At 42.9% G+C, this 17,364-nt stretch overlaps 2 protein-coding genes across 2 annotated transcripts in view; both read left to right on the top strand.

The window, feature by feature from the left end:
• Window positions 1-4: 4 nt before the first annotated feature.
• LOC311491115 (fetuin-B) lies at window positions 5-1,400 on the top strand (the record flags this gene model as incomplete). Its single annotated transcript, XM_084548979.1, has 4 exons — window positions 5-160; window positions 400-513; window positions 784-918; window positions 1,149-1,400. Coding segments are annotated over 4 exons (657 nt in total), but the record flags the coding sequence as incomplete, so codon positions are not given.
• A 13,143-nt stretch (window positions 1,401-14,543) lies between these two features.
• Window positions 14,544-17,364, top strand: part of LOC311490481 (carboxyl-terminal PDZ ligand of neuronal nitric oxide synthase protein-like) — a 201,652-nt gene continuing 198,831 nt past the window's right edge. Inside the window, exons 1-2 of the mRNA XM_084547974.1 lie at window positions 14,544-14,947; window positions 15,269-15,340. Coding sequence (XP_084404100.1) covers window positions 14,843-14,947; window positions 15,269-15,340 — 177 coding nt within the window. The 5' untranslated portion in view covers window positions 14,544-14,842. The remainder of the gene's footprint in view (window positions 14,948-15,268; window positions 15,341-17,364) is intronic.

The raw sequence follows: 17,364 nt of genomic DNA, 5'->3' as shown, positions 1-17,364 counted from the left end.
TACCGCGGTGGTGGACGTGTGCCCGGACTGCGCCACCGCTGATAACCCGAACGAGCCCGTCGTCAAGGAGACAGCCAATCTGTCCCTGCAGAGGTTTAACGAAGAGAGTGGCCTGGCTAACTACTTCACTCTGGAGAACATTACAAAAGCCAGCTCACAGGTTGGGAGAGAAAGTCATGAAGATTAGATCTCAAAGGCAAATAATCAAACTATGGACAAGTATGTGTCTTGTTGCAAAGATGGTATTTGTTCTTTACTTTGAGGTTCATCCTTACAGTCCTCCTCAGACTACACCTCTGTTCTGATGCTAAATGTGTTGCACTGTCATGTAGAAGTTTTTAAATCGTGACTGAATTCCTTCGTATAAGTGTAAGACTCAGTCTTTGTGTGCTCTGTCAGTGGGTTGTTGGACCGTCCTACTTTGTGGAGTTCACCATTGTGGAGACAGTGTGCTCAAAGGAAACAGACGCCAGCGAGCTGAACAGCTGCCAACCCATGGACTGTCAGTTTGCTGTGAGTAGCCAGTAGAAAGATTTATGAAATTATGCTGTCCTTACTCCGATTAAGTTCTGCAAACTTGGCTTTTTATGGCCTTTAACGAAACAAGTCAGCGGAAATTCAAAATATATATTTATATTCAGTGTTTTTAGATGAACTCAAGAGCTAATTAATCTCTTCAGACCTCTTTTTATGCATTTTATCTTTAGCTTTATCTTTAGCGGTTCTTGTTTGGGCTGAATCTCTTCTCCGGGCTCCAACTACTCTTGATTTCCTTTCTCTCAGCATAGAGGCTTCTGTCTGGGCTCGCACATGGCCAACGACGACGGGTTTGAAATCAGGAACCCCGTCGGGAAAAGGGGCGGCTCGTTTCAGACTCAGAAACCTGTGGAGGTGAAGTGTGAGATCTATGAGCCTCAGGTGCGTGCTCCGAGACTCGATGCATCAGATGTTCACAAAACATTGGGATTTCCGGTCTATTAATCACATCTCTAATATCTGAAACTTAGATTTATGCATATTTTCTATCCGTATGCCATCCGTCTGCTCAACTCTGAGCCTTAAACTGGATCTAAATACCACTGCACAACTGCACTTTAGTCACATAGCTGTTTTCAATACTGTAAATGTGTGGTCCGATTCTTCTGCAGGCTGCCACCATGGAGAAGCAGGCCCACGCCAAAGCCGATGCTGCGCATCATCAGCACCACAACCACACACACCTGCATCCCCACGAGCACATGCACTCAGTCACGCCCAGCTCAAACCCCGGCGTCTCCGAGCGACGGGCCTCCCTCGGCTCCGTGGTGGAACGGCCCGCCTCTCCCAGGTCCTCCCCGTCAGCCAGCTCCTGCCCCGGCCCCCGCAGACACAATCTGGGTTTGGAGAGGCTCAAGCTCTGAGGCGGCTGACCTTTGACTCAAGCTGAATCTTTCCTGCATGCTGTGATTAGTTGTGAGGAGAAACTGTAACTAAAACAGGAGAGGATGATAATTTATACTGACAATGATGCTTGTAATTAAACGTTTTAAACTGATTGTTTGATTAAAGTATTTGCACAGCTTGAAGTTGAATTATTTCCTCCAAGAACATTGGAATATTTTGGCAGATTAGTACTTTAATTACTCAAATATATCTTTGGAAACGACCAAGATTCAAGGTCAATAAATAAACATTCATAAATCCACTTAAATTTTATAGATAAACATGTTGATTCCTGCTCCAGACCACACCTGGGATTCATTATTTTTCATGCAATATAACAAAAGGTAGTCCTGCATGGGTAAACAGGAACTGCCAGCTAATTCGGCATGTTTTAATGATGCCAGTTTGCCCAAATGTGAACAGCTAACTCACTGAATGACTGAGACTTTATTATAAGACATCTCTCTCACTTTGCAGCTGCAGCCACCTCCAACGACGAAATAAGATTTTGCTTTTTAGAGCCCCGTGAGACTGATTCAGAAATTATTTGGTCCATTCACGTGGTGTCCAGAGTAGATTTGGGCACAGACATTACAGAGCTTATTTTTCTCTCTTTTTCCACTCTTTTTCACCTCCCAGCAAGATAACTTGCCCCGTTGACATGCTGCACCTCTGTCGAGAAGTATATACCCAACTGTCTGTTCCATCCTGTTATTATCTGATATTTATAAGTAATACATTCAAGCAAATAATGCCAGGGGCCCCAGGCATATACTTATTTAAGATTCTCTAAAGAAGCTCAGTGGTTATTATTAAAAACAAAAAAAAGCTGCCGTGACCCGGATTCGAACCGGGGTTGCTGCGGCCACAACGCAGAGTAATAACCACTATATGATCACGGCCTTGCTGCCAGGTGCCCCTCATTACCGCTTCGTTGTTAAGCTGAGCTCTTGGTTACGCCAAAAATAACCAGGCGAGCTTTACGTGCCTATCTTTCTTTTTCTTTCTTTCTTTTTTTTTATTCCAGAGATACTTATTTTCATTTCGATGTCTGTACAACTCCTCACCTGTGCGACAGATGACACTGGACTGGACTTACTGTTACTGCCCATTGTGCACATGGTTGTAAATTCATTTAATTTCATTCATTCATTCATCTTCTGTACCCGCTTATTCCTGTTAAGGGTCGCGGGGGTCTGCTGGAGCCTATCCCAGCTGTCATCGGGCGAGAGGTGGGGGTACACCCTGGACAGGTCGCCAGTCTATCGCAGGGCCAACACAGAGAGACAGACAACCATTCACACTCAGACTCATTTCATCAAATATGTCTAAGAAAGAAGGATCACCTGGTTGTAGCTGTGAGCTGGTCACACCGTATCTGCAGCATGTCGGCTGTCTTCGGACGTCTCGCCGTGATCGTATAGTGGTTAGTACTCTGCGTTGTGGCCACAGGAACCCCGGTTCAAATCCGGATTATGGCATTTTTTTCCTAATGAGAATATCTTATAAAGGTTTGTTTGTTATTTACACAGTTTGGCCTAATATAACGTGCTGCAGGTAAAAGAAATAATGTCTGGCACATTGCTGCTCTAGTTTGAGGTTTTCTGCCCTTGGGGGCTCTATGTCGGCCTGGGGCCCCAAGCATTTGCCTGTTGACAAGCTGCCCCTCTGGTGGTATCTACGAGGCTGAAGATCCAAAAAAACAGCATGTTACCCTTTGTCCTCACGGTTTAAGATTAATTTATGGGTTACGACTTATCAAATATGTCAAATATGTCAGAAAAAAAAAAAGAAAGAACGAAAGCTCGCATGGTTATTTTGTCTTAACAAAGGGCTCAGGTTAACAATCAAGCTGCGATGAGGCTGGTAGACTCTCACATCATGCCGTGATCGTATAGTGGTTAGTACTCTGCGTTGTGGCCGCAGCAACCCCGGTTCGAATCCGGGTCACGGCAGTTTTTAAGATTCTATAAAGAAGTTCAGGAGTTCTCCTTAAATAGGTGTATGATGCTATTTTATATCTGTGTCAGATAAGACACACTGTAAGACGCGAATGGAACTGCAATTAAAATCACAATCAACAGTTTCCGTAGTGTAGTGGTTATCACGTTCGCCTCACACGCGAAAGGTCCCTGGTTCGAAACCGGGCGGAAACAGTTTTTCAACATCCAGGGCCTGAAATAGCCCAGCACCCCCGAACACTCTCTCCTCTCCCTACCGCCATCAGGCTGGCACCTCTGCTGTCTGAGGACAAAAACTGAGAGGCTGAAGAAGAGTTTTTAATCCCCATCCCATCCGTCTGCTCCACTCTGAGCCTTAACTGGACTTTCAAGTATCACTGCATTACTTTACTGACATAGCTGTAATATTGTACATGTATGTATATACGAGAGCTACCTTTAAGTTTACACTTTATGAGTTCACTGTGCATGTGTCAAATTAAACCCTACGTAACTTTAAACTTTCATTTAAGAGTACTTAGACCAGCCACCAACATGCCAGGCTTGCCAGGCTACAAGATCAACTTCCTCATTTGTTGCTGTGTTGGGACTGGTTCATTAGCAGTCATGGCTGACACCTGGGTTGTTGTGATTGCTACCCTTCATCTGTAGGTGTCTGAGCACTCTCTCTGTTTCTCTCTTTCTTCTCTGGTTTGGTTTGTTTGGTCTGGGTTGAACTTTGGTTTGGTTGAACTTTGGTTTACTTTTTGTTCTCCTATTCCAGCCTTCATTTACATGGCACAAACTTTACTGGTTACACATTAGACTCAGTTCAGTTCAATACATTTACTTTATTTGCAAGATTGTGGTTGTCCACATTTTGGCCTTCCTTTGAGCCAGGCTGTGACCATGTACACGCAAGGGAATTGCCGCTGTACTTTGCTTTTTTGTAAAATTAAAATCCCACGTTGAAAGTTGGAAACGGACTGTGACAAAGTGGGTGAGAACCACACCATTTGTCTCATTTACCGTTTCGGCATGATCATGTTTATTTAATATTTGTTTGCCAAATTCCACCTTTTTCTGTAATGTGCATACACTTACTATCCCGGGTTTGTTTGCGTTTGCATTATATTTGGTTACAAATCATACTCCAACATTTCCATATAAAATCAGACTCAGACAAGTATTAAGTTAAAACTAGTTTATTTCAAATGTGCATTATTTAAGTTAATTGTTGATTTATTTACCATACCCACCATGTGTTCCAGAGACAAAAGGAGGGAAATTTGGATTTCTTCCTGCTTTTAAGGTCTCTGTGACCTCATCGAGGATCACAGACAGAACCATCAATGGGGGTATTTTGCAATGAGGTTATAGTTTATTTGTTTTTTCAAGATTAGGTAGAGAGTGTAAAGAGCAATGGAAGTTAAAGGCCAATGGAAAGGTGCCGGTCTGTTTGAGCAAAAAGTATATTTACAACTTGTCACTTACCTTTTCCAGAATGAACATACCTGCTCAATGGTATGCACCAACATGATGTCGGTGAAGTGCTAATGAACAGCAATATAAAAGCAGTTGCTTGTCAGCCCTCAGGGAGAGAACAACCATGTCTGTGTAGCTGGGTGCACATTATGTTAAGTTGCGTTAAGTTAATCTAAGTTGCTATATGTTCAGTTTTATTCAGTTAAGCTTTATTAACTTTAATTTAGTAAATTTTGTAGATATTCCTTTTTTTTTTCTGTTATATGTATGTTTTGGTGACACCTGGGCTCAGAGAAATAAACACTTTTTTTGGACTGGAACAACGCTTTGAGTCTGTCTCCTACTAATTCCTATCGCTCTGGCCAGGCTTCCCCACACGGACGCCACGTGAAAAATACATTATAGTTTCAGAAGTCATGCTGTGAAGGTGGTAACTGAAAGTTTTCAAAGCGATGCAAGGCAAACCAGAAATTACACTGTGAATTGAAGGGAAAAATTATATGACACGGGTTTCAGAGAACAATGAGGACAAAGCGACTATAATGGGGAAAACAAATCATGATATAAACTTAAGCAAAGGTACTGTGGAGCATGAGACATCATTTTCACACATGGACTGGCCACCACAGAGTCCAGACCTTAACCCCACTGAGAATCTTTGGGATGTGCTGGAGAAGGCTTTGCACAATAGAGATCAATACAATATCTTGGTGAAAAATAAATGCAACACTGGATGGAAATAAATCTGGTGACATTGCTGAAGCTTATCTAAACAATGCCACAGAGAATGTGTGCTGTAATCAAAGCTAAAGGTGGTCCAACGAAATATTAGAGTGTGGGACCTTTTGTTTTGGCCAGGCAGTGTATTCAGTTCATATTCATGCAAACTAAATGGACATATTCTACTTTTTTCTTTTGCTGAGACTCCTGAAATCACACCCAGACCCATCCCATAATAAAGAAAGCTCACTTGGTTATTAGGTAATGAGGGTCACCTGGTCACCAAGGTCGGTCTGGCTCTCCCAGCTCGCCGTGATCGTATAGTGGTTAGTACTCTGCGGTGTGGTTGCAGCAACCCCGGTTCGAATCCGGGTCACAGCATTTGTTTAAGGAGAACTACTGAACTTCTTTATTGAATGGGTGGGATAAAAAAATATAAACTAAACATAAAAAGAGCAGAGCATTGCAATAAAACTGCAAAAATAGCATTGAAATGCAATTAACTGAATGTAGAGAATAAAAGAGGAATAAAGCTGCATCTCCAAGCAATATAATCCTGCAACTGTATGTTTTTGGCCAATTTTAAAATGTTGCTAAAAGAAAAAGTAAGAAGTTTTAGCCTGCTGCTCTAACTTTGGAGTATGACACAGAATCAGAAACAGATTATTGTTATTATTCTGATTAGCATCATTTTGGAAATAATTCTGATTTCTTTTTAATTCTGCTTTGACATTATGTGCATTAACTCTTCGCTAGCGGAAGCAATCTGGACGGTCAAAGTACTAATCAAAATGTCCATATAATAATTGGAGCAGTTTTGCATGAACTTTGGGCTAGAAACTATCAGCTGCATCTGACAGGGCAGTGGATCCAGCCCTGTTGTCCGTGGCCAAGTCTTGTGTGTCCACATCACATGCAGAAAGGCCGAATTATGTCACTAACAAGTGCTCTGTGATGTTCTTCTTACAGTTTAACTGCTCTGGTCTTTTTGTGCACAAATACTTTTGCAAATGCACAAATACTTCCCATAGTAAATACTGCTATGTGTATAGAAATAAGCTATATGTGAGTGTCACAAACCTCTTAAAGTTTCTCCCTAAAAGATTGCCGTGACCCGGATTCGAACCGGGGTTGCTGCGGCCACAACGCAGAGTACTAACCACTATACGATCACGGCGAGCTGCCCGGGGACTGCTGAGAATCCAGGGAGAGTTGATGCAGACCAACTCTGAACCGTTCTTTGTTACTTTCTTAGTCTCTCTTTCATTTTGCTACATGTGAATTCAGGAGAACAGTAGAGATGAATGAGCAAAAGGCAAAAAACAGAGGGGAGCCGGCTTTCACTCAATGGGGATCGGCTCACTACCAAGCATCGCTCTAAGAGCCGGCTCTTTTGCGCATCACAAATCACTAGTATAGAGCCTCCAAGGGCTGAAAACTCGAACTACAGCAGGAACGTGCTTTTAAGTTTTTAAAATAGACAGTGGAAAGTGTAGCAGATAATGGCGATTAATAACAATATTGAATAGCTAGTTGAATGCTACTAGTCCAGCCTTAACCGTAGAGGAGAGATAATTAAATGTAGTAGCTCTGTTTTGACTTGAATTATGTTTACATAGACCGAACTTTTTAAGAATGTCCAGACAGAGGTGTTCTCCTTAAAAACACTGCCGTGACCCGGATTCGAACCGGGGTTGCTGCGGCCACAACGCAGAGTACTAACCACTATACGAACACGGCGAGCTGGTCTGGGAACGTTAAAACCTCGAGGAGATGATGGAGACAGTCATGGTCTCCATGGTGATGAGGTGAGCTTCATTACTGCCTGTTTCTTAAGCTTAGCATCAGATGCAGCAAAATAGGTGGTAACTGGTTACATTTTGATATTTTGGTGTCATCTGATTAAAAATCCAGATAGACTGGAGACCCGTCCAGGGTGTACCCCGCCTCTCGCGGCCCAATGACTGGGATAGCCTCCAGCCCCGACCCTCCAGAGGACAAGCGGTCACAGAAAATGAATGAATGAATGTGTATCAGCAGATTTCACATTTCAACACATGTTCCATTAAACAAAATAAAACGACCTTTCTGAGTTGGAGTCATTAATCTGGGGAGCAGTTAAAACAGCAGAGAAACCGTCCGGAAGCGAAAACAGAAGTAAGGGTGACACCATGTGGACACATTGTGAAGTGCAGAGCATTCCACTGAGCAAAATAATCAACAATTAACAAACATGCTGCACCAGAGGTCAGCAGGCAAAACAGGCAAATGCTTGGGGCATTTTAGGAGGGGCCGTCTACGGCTGAGAAACACTAAACCACAGCAGTGGAACGTTTCTGCAATGGTTAACTGTTCACTGGACATTTTCTTGGCCTATGGCTGCACTATACTCTAGAATCACCTCCTAATATATTTACTGTAGAATCACCTGGCCACAGCAAGCAGAGCATCGCTGTAATTTGTGGCGACAGTTTCATGGGCCCGTTAAGGCTGAGGCACACAGCGTTCCCTGTAGACTGTGAGAGAATGTCAAACAGTTTCGGGAGGAGAACAAACCCACCGGACCCGAGTCTCCAGGGGAAGCGGGCTGAATGCAAACTCATGTCCTCGTTTATAAAAGAGTCCTCAGGCTGCTGAGCAACTACCTGAGTCATTTTATTACCGTTACACAACGCAGAGAAGAAAACTAACTCATTACAGGAGCAGCAGTTCACATTGTGATCAATCAGTTAGAGGCAGTGCAGCAGAGACGCAGCCGTTTTAACGTGTCTGAATGTTTCGTTTTCTTTTAAATGTTAAAAATAAATAATTTGTTAAAGAGAAACTAAGTCTGTATAACAAAATAAATGTCATCAGTCCTAATTAGATTATGTTTTTTTGTAAGAATAAAATATAGCCTGCATGACAACATTTATATTTTAAAAAATTAATGAAATTAGTAAAACCAAGTCAAAGAAAGTAGTAAAAAATAATTTGTAATTATGGTTTTCTTTTGTAATTGAATTAAATATGCTCACTCGCCAGTTCATTAGGTACACCAGTGAAAACAAATGCATTCTAATAATAATTCTAATAGTCCTGCACTAAATCCACACTCATGACTGTTATGATGTTTAGGTTTATGTCGAAATACCTGAAGACAGGTGGTAAATCAACTGTAACTGGTATAATAGCACTACAAACTGCAGCCTCCAAAATGAAAACACAGCTCTTCTCAGTTATTTGAAACAAATGCTGAATACCATGACCTTCACAAAACTAGGTTCTCGTGCAGGACTGTTCTATTGCGATCCATTAGTTTTCACTTATGTACCTAATGAACTGGCAAATGATTGTTAATGGTTGATCCATTTGGCTCAGTGGAATGTTCTGCACTTCACAATGTGTCCACACGGTGTCACCCTTACTTCTGTTTTCTCTTCAGTGTGGACAGACTTGTTTCTACTGCTCAGAAAGCTCATTTTATTTTGCCATTATTTTACCCAGAAGATGAACTCCACTGACTTTTTAGTGCCACCACAATGAACATATTTTTTAAAATGTCTAAAATGCAATATTGCATTCCTGCAATATGTCAGCCTACTCACTTGTGATATAAAGATGTAGTTTTCTATGTTATATACAGCATGTTATATCGATTTATTCTCATTACAATAACTTTATGAGTACACTGTATACGTATTAAGCTGTTCTATACTTTCACTTCTGGCTCCATTCATTCTTTTTTTTTCAGTATCATGCATCACTCATAAGTATCATGTACTCTTGTTTGTATTATGTTTACATGATGCTTGTACAGTATCCTATTTTTCCAGACGCACATCTTTTCCTTTTCTTTCTCTCTCTACCCAACTATCCTCAAGCAGACGGGTCCCCACATCGTGAGCCAGGTTTTGCTCAAGGTTTCTTCCTGTTCAAAGGGCGTTCTTTTCCTTTGCCACCGTTGCCTATTTGCTTGCTCTGCAGGTTTCAGTTCTGTAAAATGTCTCGAGACAGTTTTGATTGTAATCGACTCTACGTGGAAATAAAACTGAACTGAACGGTAAATGTCAACAAGACGAATTAATGCACCAGCAACTTAATGCACCGGTTCAATAAATCCACTTGTCGTGTGGTTTGGTTTATGGCATGCCAAAAAAAAAAGAGTGACTTTTCTATTGGCGTCAGCTGCAGTCAGATGTGTTTAGCGCTAATTAGCAAATGTTTGCATGCTAACGTGCTAATCTAAGAGGAGGACGAAGTGTTGATTGTTACTATGCGCACGTGAAGAAGCTGAGAGCATTAAGAGTTTAAATAAGTACTGCAAAAGTCATATAAGCTACTTCACTGTACATTCAGTTTCCAGTTTGGTGCCAAACACAGCAAAGAGGCATTTGACTGCAGTCCAGGCACGTTCCTTAATTAACACTGGGTTGCATCAACCTTGTATGTGCATCATTAGCAGATATTTGAGTCTTTCTTTCTGTATCAGAGACAGATTATATCTGCACTTGTCTCAACCTGAGTGTGGGCTGCAGACACTGTGGGCTTTTCTTTTTATATTACATTTTCCTGCACAGCTTCGGGCAAAGCTGTAAATGTATTGTTGTCATTATTTGGTCCCGCTGCCTCTCTCTTGTGAAGCAGAGCCGCTCCTCTTGCTGTGTGGCCCACATTCTTTGAAAATCACCCATTATTAATTTAGCCCTCGAGAAACGCGAAGGGCTGCATGTGTGCACCGTGCCGTCTTTTAAGCCCACATACAGGGATGTCTCTGTGCGCCCGCGGTTGCTTGAGGCCGAGATGAAAGCGATCCAAGGTTCAGAGCTCCGTCTGAAACACGCTGACCTCACAATGAATGCAGTAAGCATCAAAAGAATACAGACGCTCTGAGACACGAGGCTGAAGAATTCACATGTATTCACTGAGGAGAGTGAGATCTTGAAAACTAACAATAAATCGTGGACATATGGAAAAATAGTCTCAGACGCATTAGTACAGCCCGGCATGAACTTACATGAACCATGTTGGAGCACAAAAAAAAAAAAAAAAAAAAAATGCAAAAATCCCTTCAGGAAAGAACAAAATAAATATGGTTGCTTGTTTTCTTGCAGTCTCACAGCATTTGTTTGATCATATATGGTTTACAGAGCTCACAGCTGTGCACAATTGTTCAAACGGTTCTTTGGCGGCGGGAAACTCTTGATATGAATCCAGCCTATATGTCATGTACGTGTGTTCTTGTTGGTGAGGATGATCAACCAGAGAAAAGAGGATGTGTCTGTGGAATATCTGAAACAAAGCAAAAACTCACTGGGAAAGCAATGGCAATGTCAAACTTAATAATTACATTTATCTTAATAACTGATTGCCATTAGGAGATGGGATTTATGAATCTTTGAAGGGAGCCAGATCTTGTGGAATCATTCAAAAGGCCGGCTCATTTTGATATTTAATTATTCAGATGCAGTCCAGGGGCATTTTATCTGGGAATTACTCACTCGGAGGGAAAATAGGGTAAGATTTGGATTTGAATCACTGAAACTTAGACATCGATCCAGCGTATATTCTATTGGTGGGACATCTGAGTTTTAATTATTGTGAAATATTGATTCTAGATAGATAATTTATTCATCCCGTGGGAAATTTGGTAAAAACACTGACCGTTGACCGTGTCTGAACCCGGGTAAGAACTGCGACTCGGTTCCCATCGTTCGTGTTAAAGAGCCGGTCAATTGATGCGGTTCGTTCGTGAACGTTACAACTCTAACCGCTAGCCTACTCCCAGACTTATATCCACTCACTCTCAGATGCAAAACAAAGACAAGAGACAGCAGGAAGCGGAAGCACCTGAAACAGAAGGAATAGTGGAGAGAACACAGAGCCGCCATGACCGTGTCAACTCTTCTCTCTTACCATTAATACCTTCTGTCTCTCACCACTTGTAACCATTTAATTAGCTCATAAAAGTTAAAAAGAAAGTACTTTAGAGACAAGTCGTGTATTTATGGGCTGGGATGAGAAATTTAAGGGTTTGGGGATACTTAAAATTTCAGGATTGTGCTCCTTGTAAATGCGGACATCTGTGATTTTGAAAATGTTCACATTTAATGAACTATCCTTTTAGAAAACATCTGATGAACAACCAAGTTTCTTAAGAAAAAATAAGAGCAATTTTGCTGCATTGGTGTCTGCAGATTGGACACTCTGGCGGGCCGCTTTTGTCCACCCTTGGTCTAATTCGTGTAACATGCACAGGGTCTTATGTAGAAAAACTATGGAGTCCATTTGTTGCCGTGCGTCTGCGAAAGGCTTACGTGCCGTCATTTGGCCTCTAAGCGGAACCATGCTGTTTGTGTGCACTGATCTTCATCATGTTGGAGCATATGTTTCAAAACCCAGAGCCCTAATCATCAGATCAACATGAATTTGATGACCTGCCGCGGATTAATTTGCTCTCCATCCTTTCCAAAGAGCCTTAAGAGCACATGGGGTCTCTAAGAGGGTAACTGGTTGTATTCAGAAATAATTCCTCATGCAGAGACAGCAGCTGCTCCTGTCTGTCGGCTAGCTGTTCAGCTGTCACGAGGGCAAGGTGGCCATCACTGCAGGGACTGAAGAAAAAGATCCTGGGGAGGTGCACTTTAAATTATCGCATGCAGAATAAAAAGAGGTGATAATATGAGCACTCTTTGGGCATCACTGTCAACATGGCAACTTACTGCTTTGGAATTCATTCTGATGAATGATGGGGATTTTTATGTTGAATTTGACTGCGTGCAGTGAAGCAAGTGGATAATCAAACTTGGGTAGCCAGATGCCAATTCTGAGACATCCAGAGTAAATCACATGCAGCATCACCCCGCCGCCACGCGCCTCAGGACACCATTAGCAGCAGCAGCAGCAGCAGCAGCAGCAGCAGCAAAGCTTTGTGCATTTCCAGAGAGGTGGTGAGAATGTGAATTTGTGCTGCCCCACTTCCCCTTCCTTACCCGCCTGGGACCACCTTGCGGGGGGGGGGAAGCGGTGCATCTTTACTCCCAGGGTGACACAGATGGTCCGTGCATTAAACAACGTGACGACTGCATTAAACATGAACACGGCCCTACTGTGTCCACTGACCACATCGGTCCCTCTCACTGGAGGAGCTTCTCTTCCAGATGCTTGAACAGAATGTGTGGAGGATGCGAAATATGAAGGCTCTTCCTTTTAACCACCGACAAAATCAACATATTATCACAGAGAATGCGCTAAGTTGACAACGAAAAATGTTTTACCCGACCTCATTTGCTTTAGGTTGATAATGTTTTTGATATTTTGGGTTTTTTATTGGATTGCTCAGCATCTTAAATATATTCCAACCCTTTGAAGAGTACTAATGCATCCATGTGTTGTACCGATTTTCTTGTTGGTGGATGTGCAGGCACTCAAACACCTTTTTGTTTTTTTATTAATCTCTGTGATTTATGCATCACATTCTCGTTTTACCTGAAGGACCTGAGGTCACTGTGTTTGCCACTTAAATATTTCAAACTAAGCTCGAGGTTAGAAAGCGGGATTTCATTTTCAAAAGTGAAAAATGAATGAATTCATGTATTTATGTACATATAATGGCATAAAAAATACTAGAACTTGTGAATTTTATGGTAAAAATACACAATTTCTACTTTAAAGGTCACTAGTTCGAATCCCACTATGTCCATGGCTGAGGTGCCTTGAGCAAGGACCTGAATCCCTGTGTGTGTACAAATGTGCAAACTGAACCAAAACACTGTGTGTGTGTGTGTGTGTGTGTGTGTGTGTGTATACACCGATCAGGCATAACATTATGACCACCATCCGAATATTGTGCAGGTTTCTCTTGTGCCTCCAAAACAGTTGGCTCATAAAATAATGGACATGGGCCTTCTGAGGGTGTCCCGTGGTGTCTGGCAACAGAATGTTGTTAGTGGGGGGGCCTTTGAGGGGAGGGGCCTCTGTGGATCATCCCACAGATACCTGATCAGTTTGGGATCTAGTGAATTTGGAGGCCAGGTCAACACCTTGTGCTGTTCTTCATGTTTTTTTTTTTAGTTGTTCCTAAAGTGTTTTTGTGTGTGTGTCTGTGTCAAGCTGCATCCTGCTGGGGATGGCTGCTGCCATCAAGGAGTGTCATTGCTATGGGGTGGGGGTGCCTGGTCTGGTCTAGGTGGGTGCTACATGTCTAAGTAACATCCACACCAATGAATGCCAGGTCCAAAAGTTTCCCAGCAGAACATTGAACTGTCACAAGATGGTCGATGTTATTCACTTCTAATGGTAAGTCGTTCATTAAGAATAATATGTCAGGAGCTTTTTATTTAAACAGCATAGGTCACATTTTCATCCTTTATGATTTAATTTCTACAGGAGACACTTCCTAGTCGGTGCATGCAGACGTGGCCACTAGTTGGTAGCATTGCCCTTTTCATTTAATTCAGAAGCACAGTGAGAGAGAGAAGCGTACCTGTAAAGTTAGTTCTTCTTATTTTTTAAGTTTAATTTCTGAAGAGCAGGGTTAATTGCGCATGGAATTTCTGACAAGAGATAAATCAAAGACTCATTTTCTGACATGTTTTTGTTTTATCATTAGCCAACAGGTGATGGGTGTTTTTTCTAGTGTGCGCGTTGCTCTAAACAGCTGTTAACAGCAAGTTAATGAGTGACTAAATTTTACAGAACAGAAATATGAACACACAGAGGACACACCCCTCCTTAGCTGGCATAGGTGTCACTCAGGTTGTTTCCTGTGTTTGTGTGCAGAGGAGGAGAACAAGAAAGGGGGCAGGCACCAGAGTTTGAGCCACTCCTCCAGCGGGGCCACGGTGCGCCTCTGTTCCAATGGAAACAGGTGGGATCCCCGGACTCCTCCAATCACACCCCTCCCCTCTCCTCTTTCCCTTCCTGCCTCGGTGCGCGGGGGGAGAGTCCACAACCGGAGGCAGGACCCAAACCAACTTCCACACTCGCCACCGGAAAAGTCAGGAAAACGCATCTGTGTCCGCGTGACGCCGTGTCCGTCGGCCTGCGTGCGTTTTCAGAGTTCAGCGGGGCAGCAGCAGCGGCAGCAGCAAGCGGCGGCAAGTTGTTGTGGCGCTGTCGAAGGCGGTGTAAGAGCTGGGACGCTTCTCTGCGATGGAGAACATCTACTGACCGGATTTGGAATAGTTTTTAATTTTTAATAATTTTTTTTTAACTTGGATTTCTCTGCGTAAAGCCGACCCGGTTTGTTTCCTCTCGGTTCCCTCCGGCAGCGCGGAGCGGCGAGTGCTGTGGAAATGCCCGGAAAAACCAAGTACAACCTCGTTGATGATGGGCATGATTTGAGGATCCCGCTGCACAACGAGGAAGCGTTCCAGCATGGGATCAACTTCGAGGCTAAGGTGAATTAAAACCGACCGTAAAGTGTTTAAAACATCTAGTGGGAAGCGCGTAACTTACATTTTACATGTGTTCTTCCTCAACCAACCCGCGCGTAAAGCCTTTAAGATTCAAAACCAAGTCAAGCCAAGTGAAATAACGACTTTTTCCCCCACACGGGGTTGGAATCTAGTCTTTGCTTGCTATTAAAGAAAGTTGTAAATCAGCCGAAAGTTAATTATTACCCCAAATAGTTTGTTGGTGTGTTAAAATCTAGTAAACGTCAGGTGTTTGTTTCACTAACGCGTCCTACCTGTCATGTCTCCCTCCCTCCTTGACAACAGTACATCGGCAGCCTGGACGTGGCGCGGCCGAGCAGCCGAGTGGAGATTGTGGCCGCGATGAGGAGAATACGGGTGAGTGGGAAGCCTCGCAGAAGTCCGTTTAAAAATGTGCACATTTTTCATATTTCCGCTCATGCGCCGATGAGCGCAGAGCAGTTTGAGTGCTCGGGGATTAGCAGCGACCCGCTGCTGTATTCGGCATGTGTTTGACTTAAAAGAGAGTTATATTAGGAAAGCTTTAACTTTGTTTTTGAGTTGCTTGGCTGTCCGGTCTGTTTTATTTGAGCTGTATAAGTGAGCTGAAACTTCACTGTCTGATGTCTGGTTGTTATATTTGATGCCGAGTTGGAGATGGAGGATTTTGTGCACCTATTTTATTATTTAATGCGCTAATTTTGGACCTTGTCCACTGAAGGAAACAGGAAATCACACATCAAATCACCAAAAGTGAGGCTTAAAGTATTGTGCAAAGTGACTGAACTTACTAACTACATTGTTATAGTTTAGATACACTATGTGAGTGTTTGCTTTGAACATACGTTGGTGTTCCAGTGTGCAGACTTTGTGCTGCTGTCTTGGACTAGTCTTGCCTGGCAGGACTCTTGCTCTCCCATGTGCTCCATCACTGTTTTGAAGTTTCCTTTGAAGCGATGCACCGGAGTGTGATCTCCCGCCCCTCCACCCTCGTCTCCACCTCCCCCCCTCGGCCTCTTTCTGCTGTGTAAACCTACGATTTACAGCTTCTTTTTTTTTCAGTTCCAGAAAGTAGACTTAATCTTAATCAGCGTGTCTGCCAGCACTTGGCTGGACGAACTAATGGGTTGTGCCAGTGGCGCGGAAGTATTTGAGGATTATGGTGATGAACTGGTAGGTGTGCTGTGATTAAGTGGCCGAACCACACAGCTGCACAAGCACCGCCAGCTCATATTTACGCCGTTTGTTTTTCTTTTTTTTAAATTCCGAATGATTTTACAAGAATCTGAAAGGAAAAACTGGACGTTATATTTGTCCGCTGTCATATTTGTCTTTTAGCGGAGTGCAGGTGGCTGGTGGGTTTTTGCGACACTGAAGCTCTCCCAGATACGTGTGCAAAATGTTCTCTTTGGCCTTTCTTTAAAAGAAGTGACCTGCTCCTATAAAGTGGACCTCCCAGTGTGCTGCCATAGCAGCTGTTGTTGTTGTTGGCAGGAAGGCTGGCTTTGGTTTGGCTTCTCCAGTGTGAAAGTGGTTTGACACCGGCTTGACAACACAATGGAGGGAAACCGCAGGTATCTAACTTGGGAGGGAGGTCACGGCGGAAATCACAGTTCAGCTACGGGAACTGGAACTATGAATTCATTTGTTTTACTTGGGTTACATGTAAACCAAAGACATCCCCACAGAATGATGACTTAAGAAACATGGAGAAGGTAAAACCGCAATCGCTAACTTGTTTGGCAATTGAAAAGTAAAGTGTTGAGGGTGTCGATTCTCTTTTGAGGGAAATCGGAATATATTCAGAGCGGAAACCACCACTATCTTCAGCACTCCATCACATACGATGATTCCTTTTCTGTTCATGTGCCGCTCGGATGGTCTCATTCCCACAGTCAGGAAGTCGTATCTCTCACTTCGGTGAGTTCATGCGCTTTGAAGTCAGGACGTGGAAACATTCCGACAAGATGCGATACTACCGACAAGATTTAATTCTTTCTAGTCATTTCCAGTATTTTCTTGAACAAACACAGACATGTTAAAGGAAATGGGTTAGAGGAGATGTGGCGTTAATAATACGCGTGGGGTTGTTTGTGTTGGACGCGCAGTTGTAGCGTGTGTTCCTTATGACTGCCCTGTTTGTGCGTACATGACGTCAAATTCAATTTGACAATTCAGTTCAATTTTCTTTTTATGTAGCGTCCATAACAGATCAAATTGTCAAAGGTATTCTACAGAACCCAGAGCCAGAAGGTCCCAGAGCGAGCACTGAGGAGACGTTGACAAGGAAAAATGCTCCCTTTTAGCAGTAGGGATGATGGATACGTCTGAATAAAGCATACATGCAGCATCTACACATGATACAAGATAAAGGTGTTACTTTTTCCCTTTATTTTATCGAC

The sequence above is a fragment of the Chelon labrosus genome (genome assembly GCF_963514085.1).
Source record: "Chelon labrosus genome assembly, chromosome: 7".
Lineage (NCBI taxonomy): Eukaryota > Metazoa > Chordata > Actinopteri > Mugiliformes > Mugilidae > Chelon > Chelon labrosus.
This window is presented reverse-complemented; position numbering and strand designations above follow the sequence as displayed.